General features: G+C 41.6%; 3 protein-coding genes across 5 annotated transcripts in view; 1 reads left to right on the plus strand and 2 right to left on the minus strand.

The window, feature by feature from the left end:
• SPATA5 (spermatogenesis associated 5) overlaps window positions 1-224 on the minus strand; it is a 161547-nt gene extending 161323 nt beyond the window's left edge. For all 3 annotated transcript variants that reach the window (XM_053939863.1, XM_053939862.1, XM_053939864.1), the window contains exon 1: window positions 1-224. In XM_053939863.1, the coding sequence (XP_053795838.1) occupies window positions 1-224 (224 nt within the window).
• On the plus strand, window positions 223-12605 carry NUDT6 (nudix hydrolase 6). The gene is made up of 5 exons (XM_053939867.1): window positions 223-382; window positions 1304-1507; window positions 6371-6426; window positions 8838-8892; window positions 11865-12605. The coding sequence occupies exons 1-5, from the start codon at window positions 223-225 to the stop codon at window positions 12251-12253; spliced, it is 864 nt and encodes a 287-aa protein (XP_053795842.1). The 3' UTR covers window positions 12254-12605.
• The window catches only part of FGF2 (fibroblast growth factor 2), a 19683-nt gene continuing 10261 nt past the window's right edge, over window positions 12587-22008 (minus strand). Inside the window, exons 2-3 of the mRNA XM_053939865.1 lie at window positions 16485-16588; window positions 12587-12919 (exon numbers count right to left, since the gene is read on the minus strand). Coding sequence (XP_053795840.1) covers window positions 12734-12919; window positions 16485-16588 — 290 coding nt within the window. The 3' untranslated portion in view covers window positions 12587-12733. The remainder of the gene's footprint in view (window positions 12920-16484; window positions 16589-22008) is intronic.

Genomic DNA, 22008 nt, shown 5'->3' on the forward strand with positions numbered 1-22008 from the left:
CTGCCTCCACGGCGTCGGCGACACGCAGCACCAGCGGTCCGCCCGCGGCAGCTCCCATGGGAGCATCCCGCGGGGAGCCGCCGCCCGCGGCCGGGCGCCCCTTGCTCTTCCTTCTGGAAGAGGAGGCGGACATGCTGCCCGTGCCTGGCGCAGAGCGGTTCCGGAGCAGAGGCCGGCACCGCCCCGGGGGCGGCCGCTCCCCGCCCCGCCCCGCTCAGCGCCATGGCGGGCCCATGGCGGGGGCTGCGGAGGGCGTGGGGCTGGGCGGCCCTAGCGGGGCTGCGGGCGAGGACGGACAAGTTCGGGGGTGTGAGCGTGGACCTGGGCGAGCTGCGCGGCTCCCTGCGGCTGGAGCGGGCCGCGTTCGGGCGGTGGCTGCGGGGCAAGTGCCGGGCGGGGTTCCCGAGTCCCGGGGTGGGCGGGGGGCGGTGTGTGAGGGGCGGCGGGGGCCCGCCAGGGGGCACCCTCAGCCGGCGCCTTCCCCTCACAGGCCCTGAGCCGCGGCCGGGAGGTGAAGGGCGCTGGCAGGAGGGAGCAGAGGTCGTTCACAGAACTGTAAAATAATTAGGATTGGAAGGGACCCTTGGAGATCATCCAGTCCGATCGCCCGAGCAGGTGTGACAAACCACAGCAGGTGGGTTTGGAATGTCTCCAGAGAAGGAGACTGCGCGCCCCCACTGGGCAGCCTGTTACAGTGCTCTGCCAGTCCCAGTGTGAAGTTGTTCTTCGTGTTGAAATGAAACTTCAGGTGTTTCAGTTTATGGCCACTGCTCCTTGTCCCGTCACTGGGCACCACTGAAAAGAGTCTGGTATCATTCTCTTGGCACCCACCTTTGAGGTATTCGGATGGATTTATGTGGTCCCATCTGAGACTCATGTTCTCCAGACTGAACAGGTCCAGCTCCCACAGTCTCTCCTCACAGAGAGATGGTCCAGACCCCTCATCCTTTTTGTGGCCTCCACTGGACCCACTCCAGTAGTTCCTTATCTTCCTTGTACTGAGGAGCCCAGAACTGGATACAGCACTCCAGAAGAGCAGTTCCCCTGTTTCTCATGGCAGATCCTAAATGTAAAAGCCGTAATTTTGCACGTGAACACCCAGTTGTACCACATAAAATGTCAACCTGGCAGCCTCTGAGATTGCTGGTGAGTTTTTCACACCAACAATGGTTTTACCCTGTCGTAAATGATGTGAGAATACAGATTTTTGCACATTACCAACTGCTATGGCATGTAAAGTTTAAAGCAGCACAGATCAAGGGCAAAAGGGGTCCCTGACCCTCCTCCCTTCCCTCTCTTGCAGAGTCTGTATCTCAGTGGCAGAATGAAGGCCATGTTGCTGTCTGGCTCCGTGTCCCCATCCTCCAGAGCAGCCTTGTGGCAGTGGCTGCTTCCCAAGGTTTTACTTTCCACCATGCTGAGGAGGGCTCGTCCACCCTGGCGCTGTGGCTGGGAGAGGGGCCCAGCAGGCTGCCAGGGTTCGCCACACACCAGCTGGGGGTTGCAGGTGAGTTACAGGAGTGGTTGCACCCACAGAAAGTCTTGAAGGAGCCCTTTAGGAGCCTGTTCATCAGGAATTGTTCCTGTGTACAACCAGCACATAGAAACCAGTTGGCTACTGCATTTTGGAATGAAAAAGCAACCACCAGTGTAGAGAAAAAAAGCACTTCTCTGCTCTGTGTGCTTAATATGTATATCTGTCTACACTATGTTCAAGCTAATGTATGTAAGTGGGGAAAACGACCCAACAGGGATTGTTCAGAAGCTAAAGCAACTATTAGCCTGAATTGCAGTAGTCTGAAAGCTGATCTAAGCTGTGGCTAGAAACCTTTATTTTAAACATATATTTTACAAAAAAAACACAAACACACACAATACTCTTATCCATCTAGACCTCCCACAACCACAGCTAGAAAGTTTTTCCATAACTTAGAAAATTTCCAAGGAGCTAGACAAGATGGTTTCCCCTTTTTTCTTTTTTATTTTTTTCATATAGCACAGCACAAGGGACTGATGATGAGCCAAAAATACCATCATCCTGAAGTCAGCTTCACCAAATTCCAGTGGTTTTGTTCTCTCACTCAGCAGAGTTCCATAGATAAGCTATTACCTATCCCATCACTCAGTTATCTGTAATTGGAGATTGGTTTGGACCCCCCATGTATTGGTTAAGGGTTACATTAACACACAGATATTACGAGACGGGGGAGAGCAAATCTCTCCAGTTGCAGATCTGTTTGTCTTTGGCTTGCAGGGACTCTGTGGGGTGTTATTTCTCCACCAAGTGGTGTTAAAGCCCATAAACAGCAATTTGAAAAATCTAGTTTGGAAGAACTCACAAAAGATGGTTTGTTCTGTGTAGCAGCAGGTCAGGTGAAAGGAAGCTTGGGGAGGAAAAAACCCTTGAATTACAGAACTGCTGCTGCCATCAGTAGGGGGAATCTTCGGTTCCCAGGCCAGCAGAGGGCAGAGTGGATGCTGAAGACGGCCTTGGAGTTTGTCAATGGACATGTTGGAGCATGTTTTCCTGAGGTACGGAAACCTCACCATTAAAATATGTGCCATTAAACTGGAGCGGGACAGTGCATTCTTCTCGCAAAAGCACCAGGTTACTCCTTGTGGGGAAACCCAAGTGAAAGAGAGGTTTTCTGAAGTAGAACTTGCACAGCTGAAAGTGCTGCTTGAAAGGAAATCATATGAGTTGTGACCCTGGTGGGCACCAGAAAGAGCTATAAGAAAAAACATAACTCTGAAAGACTTGCAAATATTGAAAAATACATTTTCAGAGCATAATTTGCTGCTGTGCTTCAAAACACTTTGCACTCTGCAAGTAGGAAAGAACGTTAAAGAAAATTTTGGTAAATGCAGGTATACAGATTTCATAATTTCTTGTATGGATTTTAAAATTTCACAACATATAATGTATGTGTTCTTTGCTACCATTTTTGAAACATACACGCTTTCAGTCATTATTGGCATTTCCTTTAAAGGACGTAAATACTTCAGGAAAGCATTCTAGGCAAGTAAACAAGTGTGAAATAATGACTGCTATGTGGGTTTTTTTGTCCTTTGTTCTACTCACTGTCAGTGGATCTGGAACATACCCCGCTAAGCAGCATGGATACCACCTGGTAGGTTTATTCCACTGTCTTTCTACTTTAGGAGAGAGACCCTGGGTAGTGGAAAGGATCCATTCTATTTTTAATTCATTTTCTTGAAATATTAAAGTATTTAAATATGGATATTGGGGAGGGGGTCAAACACAAGGCTTTCTTTATTCCGTAACCAAAAAGTATTTTAGAACGTGTCTGCAGTAAATAAAAGCAATTTTCTGGTGAGAGTCTCCATCTCAAAGCTGTGGCCAGTCAGTGAAATGCAAGAGTTAGTCTTGTGAGCATCCTGAAATGGAAAGCAGAGATATGGAGAGGGGTTGGCTGGCCAGCAGGAAGCCAGCACAGGAACGGGGAACAGGTAGCGAGTCTCATTGCCAAGTAGACCAGCAGCTACTTTTTAGTTTTCCTCCTATCTGGAATTTCCCACGCAGCAAACGCAGCACAGCCAGGGCTTGTGCCTCAGGACCATGCAGCCAAGTGATGACAAAGGTGTGAATAAGAGGGGTCAGGTCATGTTTTACCAGACTGGATGAGAGTGGCCAAGCACAGAGTAGCAAATGTTACTCATTGGGCTTGGCCATTATTGTTCAGAAATAGTGGAATGTGTGATGTGTCTTCCAGCTAAGTTACTACATCCGTTTGTAGGCGGCAGGATTTTCCACATGTGTAAAGATACAGAGGAGTCTCTGGTGTATGAAGTGAATAATGTGTTTTTAAAAAGCATTTCCAAAATGCTCCACCTCCGAGGAGGATGTGGCCTGCCATCCAGAAAGTTACATGTTTGTGAATATGCGACATAATCCAGAAAGTGACATGTTGGTAAATATGACGTTTGTTAAGTATACAACAACGGAATGAGAGGACAAGCTGAGGAAGTAAAGTAAAAGGAGAGAAAGAAAAGTGAAAGGCATTTTCTTCCTTCTCACATGGTCTACAACACAGCTGTTATTTGCATTGCTACCACCTTAATTCACTTGTTAAAACAAAGTCCTTGGAGTTGAAGGACTCCAGGAAGGAGAGCCTACACACACATAGGATCATCAGCCTTGGCCAGTCCTGGTACTTAAGGAAATCTAAAATGAGCAGCTGCATTACTGTGAAACTGAAGAGGAAGATGGAGGTGGAGAGGTTTGATATGGTACTTATGAAAAGTGACTTAAAAGTAGTTCCCAGATGGTTTTAGAAATACCTGCTCCTGTCTGCTGATGCTTACCATGCAAGCAGTGGTGTCTGCACTCATTCTATGGTTGACAGGTGCTTCTCAACACTGAACATCTTTACATGCATTTTTACATCAGCCGTAAATAAAACAGGTAGGATAATGATATTTTTCTCCTCCATTACTCATTATCTGGAGTTATCTAAGGGATTCTTTTTATTTTTTAAATGCATTTCTTGCCTGTTCCCCAGAAGAGAACATTCAAAACCAAGTAGTATTGTAATAATGATTACTTGGTTTGGTTTCAAGTATAAACCATTCCAGAAAATTATCCTGGCACTGGATGATTTAAAGCTCCAGGTACCACATTTGTAGCAGGAGGGAGAGTTTTAAAAACCACAATTCAGGGCAGTCAAACTAATCTCACTGATGCCAACCGGGTGTGGCCCAGCAAGGGAACATGAGACCAGGCAGCAAATCCTGTTAGTGTGTTTTCTTCCTTCTTGCTCTGGATTTAGGTATCCCCTAAATATCAGCAGATAAATATCACTATCAGCAGAGATTCTGATCATCTCACTGGGAATTTCACTGCCAAAAATTACATTCACAGGCTTCAATTTCAGGGGAACAGAGGAGAGCAAACACACTTTCTGTTTGATTCAAACAGCACTTTCCTGCCTTCACCAGCCCTCCTTGGTCTTAGCAAACCCTTTGGCTGAATGGCTTTTCTAGAATACAAATCCCCTAATCACAAAGTTCCTCCCGCTTTCCATTTGTTGCCTCTTTTAACCATTACAGTAGTTGAACTTGGACACTGCTAAGTATTTACCAGAGGAATGAAATCATAAAGTCACAAGCCATGGGGAGGCAGATATGTGACTACCCTCTTAAAGCACATTCTTTGACATATCTTGATGGAAGACTGGTACTTCATCTTTGAAATATCCTCCTACACTTAACTCTACCATGTATTATTAAAAAACAGGATGTTTTTAGCTGGACACTCACTCCTTAATAATTCTTTCCTGTGGATATACTTCCCCATAGCATTTTAAATCACATGTCATCACAGATATGCCTGTATCCTCTTCCTCCTGCTGCAAAATGACGTGAGCATTTTGTTACCGTTAACCTCTAATTTGAAAGCCATGCATGATTGATGTGGAAAAGATCCTGGTAAATTGCACCACAACACTCATCCTGCTCACCACAGTGCTCTTTAAAATCTGAGAAAAAGACCTGTTGTAAGGGAAGGACATTTTTAAAGTATGACCAGTGAGCAGGACATAATTAAACATGAAAGCACTTAGGTTCCAGAAAGTAGGAAAACTTGTAATCTATGGGAGAGTCATGGGCTGAGCATGAAGACATAAGGAAAAGCTGCACTTCTCAGTCAGACAGGTTTTTTCATCAAGTGAAAGTGTCACTTTTCCACTTGGAAGCAACACTTTTTGATTAAGAAGTTGACTCAGATTATGTTACAGTTCTTGTCATGAGTTGTTAGCTGGGTAGTGCAAGTTCAGAGATAGTCACACAGCTGAATATTATCTGTAGAGTCAGCCCAGAGTACTGAACCTGGTGTGCTACTAACCCAAAAACACTCAAATCTTCACTACAGCAGGTGGGGGCTTTGTCATGAATTTCACTGAAGAAAAATTCATCCCCCTTAAGGGTGGCTTCTCAGCCAGAGTCACTGGAAAATTCTCTGTTATTTGAGGAAGATTACAGGCCCATCTCTGCTGAAGCAAGTAGCTTTGCCAGATTGTTTTGGTAACCTCTTGATCTTGCATTCTTTAGTGCCAATATTAACACAAGCAAGTTTTCCTTTTCATTTCTTGTCTAATCTGGAACTTAAAAGCTGCAGTTATTTATCTTGGTACTGACAACTTTGAATTTTTAGACAATATACTTATCCTTTTTCTGATATTTTATTGTGCATCCATTTACCACTGACAAACCACTTTGTGATTCATCCATACAAACCTTGCTAACTGTACATTAGGGGATCATTACACTTTATCAAAACATGTTAAACTTTGGTTGTTAGAATTGCACGATGTTGTCCAACACTTCTTTTTCAATATTCTTTCTATACCAGGTGCTGTTCTAGATGAAAGCACTGGAAAGGTGTTGGTTGTACAAGACAGAAATAAGGTATGTTTGTTACAGGATTATAAAATAGAGAAGTTCATTTAGATAAACCTATTCTGTAATATAAAACAAAATATATTTTATTTTTATTTCAGTCTAAAATTGTGATAGTTAAAAGTTACTTCCTTTTACAACTCTCTTAAACACATCTAGCCACAGATTGCTGAATTCCATGAGAAAAAAACCACTCTAAAAATCAACAGCTTTGTTATAAATTATAACTGTAGATTGATTCGGCAGAACTAAGTATCCTTCCTAGTTTGAGTTTTGCGTTTTCTCCTGTAACTGACCCAGGAGTCCCTGATCTTGTGTTTGGATCCATGCAGACCTCTGGAAAATCCCCATGGCTCAAAACAGATTTTGAGAGAAGGATTCTGATTTGGTTTGGTTTCCAAAATTCCAGGCATATCTATGGCCTTAAACAAGCAGTAGCATGGTTGGCCATAACCTGGAGACCACCTTGGTCCAGCAGATCTTTAATTCCTCACACAGGGAAGTGCCTGCCCTCACTACAGAGGATGCAAGACTAGAGCAGTACTGTGGTGAGGGTGGCTCGTGGCTTGAGGTCACCAAGCATCCATCACTGAAATGTCTGCCAGCCTCTATCAGACTAACCCAGGTTTTAACTCAGCTGCTGCAGAAAGCTCTCAGGCTCACTGGTAGCTGCCTGTGCCACTCCATTCAAGAGACATTTAGCCTCCATTATGTTTCATTTGCAAGTTAAAGTGTTTCATGTTAAAAATGCATTAATTAACTGTCTAAGAGAGTGAGATGAATGCCATTTTAATATGAAACAATCAAATCTTAGCTAGGTGGACTGAAATACATTTGGATGCAGAGTTTTCATTTTATACAGTTAAAAATGCTGGAATCTCATTGACTGCATTCTCCTGTCTTTCCTGAAATAGCTACAAAGACTTTTCTCTTCAAGACCTAAAACATCAGTACATTAGGACCTACAACACAGTTAATGAACTTCAGTGAAAGAGTGCTTTCATAGGCAGGTTCAATCATACCACATGTTGAGTTTCTAACACAAAAGACAAGGGTATTTCTCTTCCTCTGAACTTGTTTCATGTAACTGAAGATGTTTATTTTTCATTTTTGTATTTTATATTTTTATTTACAATAAATTAAAATGTCGAGAACTTGTCTTTAGGAGGACCTTCAGGCTTTCATTCATAAAGCATAAAACTACCTCTCATGCTGTAGACTCCAAAAGTGGTTCCAGCTCCAGAGAGTCTCCAGGGACAGAACAGCACACTGTAAACATTAGAAACATGACATTTATTTACCCTTTTATACACAAAAATATAAATGTGCATGCTTACCTTTTAGTAAATATCTTGAACAGATATCAGAGTAAAAAAAAAAATTTAACAGCTGTTGGAATTTTAAGAGCTGTTTGGGTTTAATTGTGACAGGACAATTCCACAGCACACAAAGATTTCCAGGAACTAAAAGTAAATCTGAAAGCCAATAGACAAATATATGTCTTTTCCATCTGCACTATTTTTAATCTATTACTTTAAATTCCTATCCAAGCCCTTTAAGAATGCCCAGGAAAAAGAGTAATTTTCCAATGTAGTCATTAGGGTTTCAGATCACTGGAAAGCACACAGCTTCCCTGCTATGCTGTATAGACAAAAAAAATTTTTTTAGGCCAGTGTGCCTTTTTACTACTTTTATTTCTGGGAGAAGGGTAACTTCTTCCTACATAAAGTTTTAATAAGGAAAGAAATAGAAAGTACACAGAAGTAAAGGTAAAGCCTACAAATCTTTGTGCTCTTGCCAGAGGTACAGAGACTGGGACTGCTTTAGCACTGTGAGTGACAAAACCAAGCCTGCACTTCATGTTTTAATATTGAACTTTATTGCAAGTCAATAAATGTTTCTATACATAAATCACACACAAGCCCTCATTTCTTATATTCCATGAAAATGACAAGTTACACTAAATGATCATTACAGACACACAGAGACATCTTAAAGCCAGTGCAGTATAGAACAGTACAATCATAATACCTATTTGTAAGATTAAATATATATACATTTTTAAAAAGTCAAAACAATGGAAGTAGAATACATTAGTGACTAAATATGAGATTATATAGTCTATAGCAGCTTTTTTAAAATATTCAACTACTCTATCTAGCAGCAACATTGTCTAATGACTGTTAGACAGTTTGTATTTTCAATCATTAGGTGTTTTGTTCCAATAGTTCTTACAGACTGTAGCTGTCTCTAATCATCCTGTCAGCAGGAACAAACAAGTTCCTACTTACTGATATTTGTAAAATAACAGTACTGCAACTTCCACAAAAAAAAAAAAGTTATGTGTTAATTGTCTCCTTCATATCAAAGAGTGCAACACAGACCAAATACTTTATTAATGGATTTTTCCTCCAATGCAGACTATAAACACATGGAAATTTCCAGGAGGTTTGTCTAATCCAGGAGAAGACATTGGTAAGTTCTATGAGAACAGATCAGCCATCAACAGAACTATAAAGACATGAACACCACTGAAATATAGCATGAGCCACATTGCTCCTGTGATGGATTGTTTCCGTGAGTTAATAGTGAATAGATTGAGTGATACAATTCTGGGACCCTAATGGTAACAGGGCAGCATTTTCAGGACAAAGAGTAACATTTACTCTTTCCCACACTTTAAGTGAGTGCTTGAGGCCAGCTAAGTTTTTGTAGGCTGGTCAGATATTCTGCAGTATGAGCCAGAAGTGCAGGGGATTAAGGTAATCCATATATAGTCCAAATAAAACTGAAACAGGGAGCTCTCAGTTCACACTGGAATCCAGGGCAGTGACCTCAGGATGGACTGAGCAAAAATTTCCATTCCAATAAATGCACTTGCTTCCTTCCACCCCTTTCACTTAATTAGTTTGGACCAAGAGCTCCTTGGCACAGGGCCAGGGTGAAGTGCAGGGCCTCAGTCTTGTGGGCACCTACTCCCAACAGAGACATGAAGCACTCCTGTGGTACGAAACAATGCTGGTTTGAGGAAACTTCTCATTTCTCTCCAACACAGCACAGCTGATGAACACTGCTGCAGTTTATCTTCACAGGTGAATGAACAAGGCTGTTTATGAAGAGAGACAAAATCTAGGTTTTTTCCTCCTTGTATCTCAACTCTTAAAAACATGATCCATAGGCTGGTTACTTCTTAAGCTCGGTGTTGAGCCCACGTTTCCTGACTGTTCCATACCTTAGAAATACCTACTGTTTTAGCAGTCTCCCTAAAACAATGTGTGGTAGGGTTGTATTCCAGTTATTGTTTCAATACATGGAGAAAGTTGTTGGTTGTCAGGATATGGCTGAGTTTATTTTTCTTAATTAATGAGTCATGTTTTAAGTCTTTCTGTCAAACCTGGTGATGGAAATCCAAAATATTTGCTGGACAATGCAATGTAACATAGTGAAATGGATCCATGTTTTCAAAAGAATCACAAATGCCATGGCTGTTGTCTAGCCAGGCTCTTTCTCACTTCTAGTGCCAGCAGCAGCAGGATTTTTGTACTCAAGGGAACAACAAATGACCAGCACTGGCATTCCAGTGGGATTCCCCAGAGTGATACTGCTACTGAGTACAACAGCAGCCATCCCTCACTTAACAGGCAAATTATGGCTGGAGCCTGGACTGAAAACCACCCAGGAGAAAAGTGTCTTACAGCTTCCCTCCTGCCACTTCTAAACTACAGGATATTAAAAGTTACAATTCTCTGCATCACATCTTATATTACAAGAAGATATAATTTAGTCAAGCATAAAATATAATAGAGCCTAATTTTCCTTTTTCATTCTTACATAAAACCTTAAAAACACAAGTCAATCAAGGGACTAAATTGTAAATTACAATTAAAAATTGCAATTACATTGCTCAAAATCCTTTGCTTACATGAAGTGACAACATGCATGGCTGCCTACTTAAATGAGTGCAAACTGACCCATGCAAGTGACACCAATAGTTTCATAATGCAGATTAAGCAAAGTGCACACATTTTTGCATCTGAGTATCTGAAACTCTTTTGTATCTGAAACTCCAGCCTTAGTGTTTCTTCTAGTTTAATTGTCATTAGATATTTATATATATACACACTCACATTTAAATAAAAGGGAAACAGAAAATGGCGCTTCATCTAAAAGCAAAGCTCAAAGCTTACATGAAATCTGTCATTACTGCCATTTTCTTAACTACAGCCTGCCTCAGTATTCCTCATGATCTCAGTTCATTTCTGTGTAACACAGCTCCATGCCCACTAACAAAACCACCTGCCACAGGGGGTTACTATTTCCAATATCTGAAACTACCCCTGAAATATCTGTTTTGTTCCCCTCTGACTTGGCAAGATGCAAGCTTCCATAGGATGGTGAATCTCTGCGAGTCTTTTAAAATGCATTTGCTTTTGGAAGCAAGCCAGCACGCGTTCCTTACTGGAAATGAACTAACAGGAGCAGGTAACATTGTACAGCAGTTCTGTACATTGACCACTCAAACCAGAGACAACAAGGAGGTTACATTAATATGGGAAAAGCCAGTATTTAACTTACCAGTACTTACCCCAGGCAAGTAGGATTTGACTTGACTACAATGAGACTGCAGACTTTGGGGAAATCAGTGGAATATTAAAAAACTTCTTAGGGGCTCTTCAATTTGTTATTGAAGAGAAAAATATCTCTGGAGGATTTCTGGATGGATGAGTGGTTCTCTGGCTGTAATTGCAGCACACAGACCTTGTAGACCCTTAAAGTTCCTGCTGCATTTGTGGTGAGGAATGTTAGCATTGACCTTACTCTGGCTGAGGCACACAGAATGCACACATGCAGCACAAATGCAGCATGTTTACAGCACGTTTCCTGCAAGAACAGGCTCTGTGCTGTACTGGTCCTGTGGCATATTTGAAATGTCACCTGACTCTTACGGTACATCTTGAAAAGGACCTGGCATCAACTTTCACTTTCTGAAAAAAGTTTTATCTATTTTGTTACCCCTTGGGGTGAAGTGCAGTGAAACTGATCTGATCAAGAGATCTGACATCAGTACAGGTGCAGTTGCACACGGTCTGAACCTGAGACTGGGCAGGGGCAAGGAAAGGGGTGGGTATCCAAAGGACTACGAAGACAGTGCAGTGCTGTCTTGGATTAACAGATCAGTGGAACCAGCAGCCATCAGTGTCCATTACAAACCACACCCTGCACAGCATTACCAAAGTAATTCTGTAGGATATACAGAGGAAAGGCACACAGCAATTACTGTTGTTTGGGAATCAAAAAATTAGCTTATCCTTGTGTTGGAAAAACAGACCTACATTCTGAAAACCTTATGAAGCAGAATAGAGAACATGCTGAGTAAGAGGCTTTCCACATTTCCAAAAGGTTTAAGGAGTTTCAGATGTATTGCAAGGATTGCTCTTTCCACCCAGGAGACACAGCAGTTCGAGAAGTTTTTGAAGAGACTGGCATCAAGTCAGAGTTCAAGTCCATCCTAAGCATCAGGCAGCAACACAAACACCCCGGAGCCTTCGGGAAGTCGGACATGTACATCATCTGCCGCATGGAGCCCTCCTCCTTCCACATCAGCTTCTGCCAGCACGAGTGCCTCCGGTGCGAGTGGATGGACCTGGAGGAGCTGGCCAGGACGGAAAACGCCACGCCCATCACCAGCAACGTGGCCAAGCTCTTACTGTTCGGGTACCAGGAAGGGTTTGATAGGATTGACATAACCATGAGGGAGTTCCCAGCTGTCTACACAGGCCTGTTCTACAAGCTCTACCACAGGGAGCTGCCCGAGTCCTACAGAAACATGACATGATAGCAATACATTTCACATTTCCTTATAGCAATAACTTAAAATTACTGCAGCGTTGCATATTATAGTTATCTGTGGCCTTCTTATTAGGTAATTATTAGAATATAATTAATCTCTAATAAGCTAAGATATAAATTATTTTTAAAGGTAATTATTGCTATGAGTGTGCATCAGGTTTCTTCTTCTCTACTCCATAAAGCAAGCATAAGGTAAATAAAATACATAGGTACCTAGAAGAAAACAGAAGTGTTACTGATCCTGAAAATATATTCTGCAAGTCATTTTACCTCCACACACACTGGCACAATAGGTTTAAAGAGCAATATAAAGACAGTATTAAACATTCATGGTTTAATCTGGTATCTGCAAAAGTAGTTTTAGTATCAGCAAATAATTGCTTATATTTGGCTACTTTGGAGAGGAGCAGGAAAGGCGACATCTTTAGTGCTGTGTGGCATTGGTGCTCAGAATCTGCCATGGAAGTCAGCTTTTAGCAGACATGGGAAGGAAAAGGATAGCTTTCTGTCCAGGTCCAGTTTTTGGTCCAGGTTTATACTGTCCAGTTCTTTTCAGTGCCACGTACCAATCTGAGTATTTCCGTGACCGGTAAGTGTTATAGTTATTGGATTCCAAACGTTCAAAAAAGAAACATTCTTCTGTTGCATATTTCTAAAAGGGAGAAGAGAAAGCATTACTGGTGTAGCACCACAGATCAATTCTTCACATTCAGGGACTAACTTAGCAAGAATGTGAGCAGTACCTTTGGTTTTAAGAAATAGAGATTAACTGTTGCATGACTGAAGAAAGATACTTACAGTGAAAATACTGTTAAAAACACCTACAGAAGAAGAGGTTTTTACCTGTGGTTCATTTATTGTCTCTAACACAGATTAATCAGCTTTTAATTTCCTTTTAATTACTGTGTAATCCTTTGTTCTGATCAGAAAATGTGTAAAAGAAGCCTTTAAGAACAAAAACTTTAAGCAGAATATAGACAATTCAGTACAATTGCCCAAGCTGGAAATTCAGACAGAGCCACATAAAAAAAGGGTGAAAAAAGAAAAGTCCCTATTTCTCCCCAAAGCACGTGTGATACCAGTGCTTTCCTACTGTTTCCTTCTGTTGTCAATGTAAACATTTTTACATAAATCCCATCATTAAGGTGACAAATGACAGCTCAGGCTTCATGAACTACATATTCTTTAACATCCCCCAGAGGTGACATTTCAGGAGCTGGACTGCTGTCTAGCAAGAGTGGGATGCCGGCCACTGCACTGTCAATCTCAGCACCTGGAAAAACTCTGGATATCTGTGGTTTTTCCTTTCAAATGCACTTCAGTCCAGGCTGCATCCAGAGTCTGCAGATCTGGCAGTAGAAGCTTTCTCAGCACCTCATGAAACACCTGAACTCTGCTCAAATTAAATGCAGGTTATTCTCACATTCTTTGAGCACATTTTGAATCCATAACATCAAAAGACAAGAATTTCCCTTTGAGTCAAGTATTTGAAGTCTGGCAAAACCTGGCTGATCACAGTGAAGCCACGTAAGCATGACAGAGTGAACAGGTCATATCCTTAAATATTTATCAAATATTTACAAATTATTTATCATAAAATACAAGTCAGTCAAAAGTCTTCCTTTCACAGGAAGTTTGGGAAATTTCTTCATTAAATTAAATAATCACATTTCATTCCATAAAGTGAAAGTATTTCATTCTTATAATTTATCTGGAAAGTCAAAATAAGCCATATCAGATGGAAATATTTCCACTCTTTCATCAAAAATCTGCCAGAACAGATGCATTTCTGCACAAATATTTTCAGTTAAAAGAGCATTTTCCAAGGGGAGGTTTTGACTATCTGTATTCACAACCAGCCATTTCCCTCCATTTCTTCTCCCCCATGACTGAGTCTGTTAGTAAAGAACATGAAAATGCTCAATTAAAAGCTGCATCATCCAGATTTCCAGACAAGAACATGACCCATTGAACTCCCACGCAGGTTACCAGGGTGAGCAGTGGTCCACGGGCTATGCAGTAAATCATCCTGCAAAGCCCAGCTCAGAACAAACCCTGCAGCATGTCTCAACAAGTAATTACAAAAACATCCAACAAGACAAAAAGCAGGCCTGAATATGAATTCGCAAACATATTTCCGAAAATGTTAACAAGGACACTACACAAATAGATCCTGGACACTGAAAAGTAATTAAAAAAACCCAGACATTAGAAAGGACAGAGTAGTACTTGAGTGACTGATGGATTAGAGGACTAAATTATGTGTTTAGAAATTAAAATTCCACAGTGTTTTGAAAGAAATTTCAGCAGTGTTTCACCATGTGCAATTCACCACAGACATTTTCAGTGTACACTCTTTGCAAGCTCTCGTGAAACACAGCCCTGCTCTAACTGAACAAGAGATGCTCACAGTTAGAAACAGTTTCTTGAATGTGTTTAGAGGCAGAAAATGGTAAAGGCACAGCCAGCCACACACTGTTGGAAGTCACAGCACGGAAATCCTCATGGAAAAACATTGCCAGTGCTACAGAAAACAGCCATGAAATTGCAGCAGCATTTGTTAGGCTTGTTGGAGAAAAAAAGTCTTAAAAGAATAGAGTTTCCACCTATGAATAACAACAATGTTGTGTGTAGCAAACATGATTCAAGTAATACCCGTTTTCAGAAACATCACCAAAGAAAAAAAGTTTTACAAGCTCAAGTGAGAAGCACAAAGTGACCCAACTTTACATATTCTGAGAGTAATTCCGAGTGACTGGACGATACTTTATGAGCATTTCTCCTCACAGGAACTAAGCAAACAAAAACTGTTTTAAGGGAAGCATATTCTACAACCAAACTCATCTTGCAGCAGCAGGTCAGAAATCCCAAATATAAACACACCCTGTGTTTATGTTTATCATTTCACAAATGGTACTAAACACCCTATTTTGATCATTCCCCGTCACTCAGGGTATGGAGTGCGATTAGAATGGGAAGCCGAATGCCACTGCACCAGCACCACAGGAAATTCCCAATTATCCTTAACTCAAGAATAGCACAGTGGACAACTCCTCACATTTTCTTCAACTGAGCTGTCACACAATATCTGAGTAACTTGAAGCAGGTTCTTTAACTGCATTCCCAAGCCCACACAAAACTCCCTGGAGCCAGAACTGAGAAGCGCCCTGGGAAGTTCTGCTCCTGTAAAACTACCTTCAGTCTCATTTCATGGAGGCAGAGAAGGGGATTCAGAAATTATTTCTGCAGCCCCTGGCATGGGTCTTTAATTAGCTGCAGTTCAGCTAGGGTTAGGAATGCACATTGTTAGCCCCAGCCACGGAGCAGACTTGCACAGAGGCTGAATGGGGCAGTGTGAATACACAAAGCACCAGGGGCTATTGCAAACCAAAATTCTGGCAGGATGAATGCCCTGCAGTGGTGCTTCATGAGGCACTGAAGAATATAAATGTGAATGAGGGATTTACAGTGTCTAGGTCTCATATGCAAAATGAATGTAACTGCAGCTCTTAAAGCAAGATTTATCATCTGGCTCTGAGAGACATTAACTCAGAAACTGCTGCACACACTGGCTTTAAAACATAGTTAAAAATTCAGCTGATACCAATAAAACACACAAGAGTTTAAAATAAAACTAGTCTCACTAGAGAGCAGCTTAATTTACCCACATTTATATAACTTCTAAAATTTTATCATCACATTTTCAAATTTTTTTTTGCCAGTTTTCTAGTTAGGAAGTAGAAATGCCCAAAAAAACCTTGATTCTCTACAAAGAGAAAAATGAGAAAATAATTTATACAGATTAGTACCATGACAGTAATTTTTAAAAGAAATTGGCTTTACTTTCCCCTTCAAAGAGGCCTTTTAAAATCACTTTATGTGCAAGTAAGCAAAAGAGAAAAAAATTACTCCTGAGGGTAAAAAGGCAGACACTTCAGTCTTCATTTGGTTTTATAATTTCCTAATCATGTGATTTTTTTTCCCTCTCAGACAAGCCATTCTGTATTCCTGTTAAATTTTGCAGGTCCTAGGTAGGGCAGAAATACTCAACTCCTCCTAATTCCTGTTTCAAGTAACTGACAGAACCTGTGTAGAACTCATTTCTCCTGATAAAGCCCACACCGAGCAGCTGAGGAAGTCCTCAGGAAGAAAGGCTACCCCACACAGAGCAAGGGCAGGACACAGCAACACAAAGACATCAAGCAAGTGCTGCTTACCAAAGCCAGCAATCTGCCATCCTCCTTCATGGCCAGGAAGCGATTGGCACTGACACCTTTGATGGACACCACTCCTCGTTCCTCTGCTTGAAGCTGCAGTTTGACTGCAAACAAAAAAAAAAAAAAAAGAGCTTTCACAGCCATCATGGGATTGCAGCACTTGACAGTCTCTGCTTCAAACCCTCCACCACAGAAACCTTACAGAAACCTTCAGCTTGCAATGAAAATAATAAATTTTCAACCTTTGGCTTTCTGATCCCATTTTTACAAAGAAAGTAGCTACTCTCAAATTGGCAACAGCAGGATTGAGTTATTCCATCTTCATTTTGCATAAAAGCAGCTTAAAACCCATGAAATTCCTTGAAAGGCCACTTAGGGGACGGTTAACTGCTCCCAGAAAATGGAAATTTTTCATGGCAATTTTTCCACAGCTATCTCCCAATGTTTGCAGAACAGCATCGGACACTGAACACACACAGCTCTGTATAGGCAGACTGTGAGCAGCCTAGCTGAGACTATTCAGGTCCATATCACTCCCTAAGGGTTCTGGCAGTTCCCAATAGAAAATATCCGTTAGTTTACCTCATCCATCCAACAAGTGGGTGGAACAAACAGAACTGTAGCACTAGGTGAAGGCAGCAAAGGCACAAGAAACAGTGGTATACAAAGCAGGAACATATTTTGTATCAATTAAAAGAAATTAAAGATTTTAAAGAAATGAAAACCTGTAAGGTCCTATCACACAGCTTTTAGCTACTACCTGTGAACTATTAACACAAAGCCTTAACTGATTTCTGTAGCCATAAATCAAACCCAGTAGTTTGGATGAACAGATGAAAGCTTCCCCTTTTGCCTGCCTTTGCCTGTTGTATACAACATCTCAGACGAGAGCTTCCTTCACTCACCTGCTTTGGTTCAGCAGGTACTTTACTCCATTTGGAGATGCAGTTTTCAATAGCTTGCGCTTTTCAGCCATCAGAATAAATGCCTGAAGGGACTGTAAATTTTGGAGAAGGAAATTCTCTTGAGATTCAGAGAAAGGCTGTTGCTTATTTGGCTTTTTGTAGAAGGAGAAAAAAAGACAGCACTGAAGAAACTAACCAAAACTCCCAACACCAGGCATACAGGGAACATAAAACTATTGGGATAATTGCTGCAAACCCTTTTTCAGGGTAAAAGTTAAAAGTCAGGCGCAATTTCATCTCAGAATAAAGTATCCAAAATTCAGCGCTCCCAAGTTATGAGGCCAAAATCAGACTTGTGAACAGCTCCAAACACTTTGGTGTAACTCCTTAGCCTCTGGGAAAGCAAGAACGTGGAAACGTGCTCTGGGCAGGGATTGTGGGAAATGGACTTTTGAGATGTGCCAAGCACACAGCTTTCACCACACACTTAACAAGAGACAGCTGTGGAACAGCTGAAAATTAATATTAATTACTACAGTACTGACTTACTATGCTTCGTGACTTTCTCTGGACAAAAGCGCACACAAAATCCTACAGCATCACACTGGGCCAGAAGTTCAAATTCTGTAAAATTAAACTTCTGGTAAAGGTTTGTAAGTCCTGTAAAAATTTGTATAGCTTGTGAAAAGAAAAAAAAATCCAAGGTATTCCTGCAGAGTTTGAAAAGAGCTGCAATACTGAAAGCTCCAAAAGGAAAATCAGCTTCACTGGGTTTTCCTCTCCAATTCCAAAAACATGTGAACAAACACAGCCAGAACAGTACTGTGAGTTTTTCAGGTTTCTGTGTTATTTTACAGCTTTATTAATGCAAGTGAGTATTTGCCACAGGGTTACACTGAACTGGAGATGCCAAGATACAACACAGCCTTACTGATCAAACCCATTTTGACCACATGATCGTCAGCGGAAGTGACAATTTTAGGTTTAGCTCACTGCAGCTAAATTGGTTGTAAGAGAAATGTATCACATGACACCGATGATCTGCATCTTTTGCAACCTTTGGTCACCAGCAGCAACAGTGCAGACTCCGTTCATCATTTCACATCTAGTCCCAATACTTGTTTTCAGCACAACTGAACCTCAAGACCCCATCCGTGAAAGTCAAATAATTAAGACATTTGTAGCCTGAAAAAAGTAGCAGATTGTTTTGAAAGAGCTCATTAACCAAGGGCTAAAGAGGCTCATTTTCCCAGATATTCTGGCCCCTCTAGCCTGGCAGTGAGTTATTTCCCTATTCCCATTCATGCTCTGCAATCCACAAGGAACACCAAGCACAAGGCTCTGCTGAACGCCTGCTGGTGTTGTGAGAACACAGCTCACCCGCTGAGCAAACATCCCCAGGACTGGGGCTAAGTCATCATTAAGTTTTTAAATTAAACAGTAAAACCAACTCAAAGGACCCAGGAAATTTACAGCTCCTATTAAAGACTTTGTTTTCTATCATAATAAGCTTAATAAAATCATTCTGCTGAGTAAGAAGGAATGAATTGCAGGATGTACATTTGCACTTTCACACCAGCGGAGAAACTCTGAGTGATATAGTTCAAGTGAACCTACAGTGCCTTCCAGTCATATAAAAATGGATAGAGAGGGAATGTTTTTTCCCAACAATACACACAGATGTTCTGTTCGAGATTCATATTCACTGGTGTTCTGGCTGAAAAATACCACAAGCTATACAGTCCAACCCATATTTCCACAGAAACCAGTACAATCTGTGGCACTAAAGGAAGCAGGACCACACTCCAACCGGCACTGAGATGTTCTTTCACAGGGTATGTGGCTGGGACAGATGTACAAGCTGCAGATTAAACTAAACAGTGTATTTCAGAAAGTTACAAATGGGCATTTATTTCACAGCTTGGAGAAACTTTTCTAAGAATATGGAAGTTGAAAAGTGGTATTTAATAGCATTATGGTTGGCAAAGTTTCAGATTTCTGTAAAAAAATGCATCTTCCTCATTTTCTTAGAGACCTCAAAAAAAATTATTTCCAAGGCAGTTTTGCACAGTCTAGTGAAGAAAATAATTTTAAGGACAAGTAGCTAAACAGGAAAGGTGTTAGCAAATGCAGAGAACAGAGAAAACATGAACATTTCCCAGAAGTACTTTAATTGTCCTGAGCACTAGAACTGGAAAATCACACACACAATGCAAACTCTTAGGTCCTTTTACAGTTCTAATAAACCAAAGCTTTAGAGTGGCCCAGACCCAGGAACTGCACAACTTAAACGGCCTCAAAAGGTTTCATTGCTTTGCATCCTAAACAGTTTGGCCAAAAATCTCCTTCAAAATTGGTTCATTTCAAAGACCTGGGCAAAATCTACAAACTTATTATTTCAGAGAAACAGAGCTGCACGTTCTGGAAGTTGCTCACTGCTGAGCTGGTACTACCTTTTGACTGCTAGTGGGAATCTGTTGGCAAGCCCTTCGCCTGGGGCAATCCCTGTGACCAAAGCCACCTGCTGGTATTTCACTCACAGCAGCTGCACTGGCTAAGAAGTTCTGGGGCAGGAGAATGCCACAGGATCAGTAAGGAAAAGGGAAAATAAAGGTTACACGGAGGAAAGAAAGGGACAGAAACATAATAGGAGTAAAATAAAAGGCAAACAAAAAGAGCAAAAAGCAGTGAAGACAGGGCAAGGTAAGGGCAGTACAGGAGGGTGCTGTACTGGAGCATGAGGCAAACTCACACATCTGAAGAAGGTGGAATTTGAGGATGTATTAGCCAAAGGGATTAATAAAACCCCCTTTTCCTACTCCTTCACAAGGAAATGGGAACTCTAACCACTATATCAGAGAAACCCTGTAAAAACCATGAGCTTCCGGCTTTGGATGCATTTACACAGCAAATAAAGGTCTGATTACAGCCTCAGCTGTATTTTCACTGTAACCCTTCTAGCTAACACACTACAGACAAACTTCAGTGCAGACTAGAGCTACAAGTACCAGCCCCAGTGTCAGGATCACACAAAAGTCAGGTCAGAAGGACTCTCTCTAGTCCAGCCTCCTGCTGAAGAGATTCCATCACTTCACAGTGAGAATCCTGCCTGCCACACTGCAGCTAAGGGAGCAGCTCACAGCCTGGGAAGAGAGAACAAATTGGATATTATTTCAACACCCATTTTCACTAACGTACAGCTGCTTTATTGGAACAAAAAGCAAAACACCTCTCACTCAGTTTACGAGAAGGGAGAGTTTCTGTACCCCAAAAATCCAGGCTGCACGTCTCTGGATCAATGATTAGTGTTACTAGAGTCTGCTGTGGAAAAGCTCAGCCCCAGCCAAAGGCTCAGGGCCCATCTCCAACATATTTGCAGAGGCCCTGTAAGGAATACCCTTCCAGGAGGCCCCCGAGTGACAGTGTAGCGAAGCTGTTGCGCCAGCTCCCATTGCCCATCCTCCCGTAGCTTCATGCCCACAGGAAAGCACAAAGCAGCTATTTTGCAGTCTCACTGCAGAGGTGGGTCAGCTCCAGAGGGAATAAGCATCAGAAATGCAAGGAAGTTCAGAAAAAAAAAGAGGGGAAAAGTAAGACTCAACAAAGTTTTGCTAAATGCAACACCCTACAGCCGAATTCCCACTCCGCTGTCCTCTGTGGCTGAAGTTGGCCATTCCTTCACACTCAGGGGCAACATCTATTCCCAGCCAGGAATACACAAGCAAAACACAAGGAATCAGATGTGCTTGCTTCACAACTAATAAGACAAACCCTCCCAAACCCAGGGGCTGGTTCAAAGCTACACGTGCATTTACAAACACGCATATATTGACACCTCCCTTCTGGCTTTTCCTGCCTGCTGGATCACATCCAAACCTCAGCCTGGTGATGCCTACTGTAACTTTCTCTAAAAATTAAAAATATCTTTGTGTCCCTCTGTCCCACATCAGTCTCTGACAGTTTCTGATATCTCTTTCTCAAAGGCACAATTAGAAATTTAACATCTTCTGCTATTTGATAAGCGTTGACATACGAGGCATCCCAAAGTCTTCAGACTGTGAACAAGAGAAGAACTCCTTGCTCACTTTCATACACTCGTGGTAAAAGTGAGTCACTGCCAGAGTCACTGATGCACACACTGCCTAAAACCTGGAACATATATGAGGCAGCAAAAGGAGAAATACAGAGGAGAAACAACTAGGAAACCTTAGCAGGAGAGGTGGGCTGCTAATAAACCAAACCATCAGAATTGCAATAAAAACAATCAAGCCAATGGAGTGTCAGGACGAGAAACAGTGAGTCACGATCCCATACAAAGGCACATTTCTTTGCTTTTGCATGACAACATTCTAAGTGTATCTTTTTCCTTTCTGCCAGCCAGAGGCATAAAACCACTCACAGACAGACCCAAGGTGTCCAAAATGTAAACATCTACACACTCATTAAACACAAACACTTCAGGAAGTTCCGATTACACTTAAGAGTAAACCAAGAGTAAAGCAAAACAGTAATTTGTGTAACTGTTTAAGCATCCACCCACTATTGTAATCAACCACATTAACATGGACATTCTCAGATTTTAAAAGTTTTCACCTTTTTAAGTAGTACAGATACTGAAT

Source organism: Vidua chalybeata, chromosome 4 (genome assembly GCF_026979565.1).
Source record: "Vidua chalybeata isolate OUT-0048 chromosome 4, bVidCha1 merged haplotype, whole genome shotgun sequence".
NCBI classification, from domain to species: domain Eukaryota; kingdom Metazoa; phylum Chordata; class Aves; order Passeriformes; family Viduidae; genus Vidua; species Vidua chalybeata.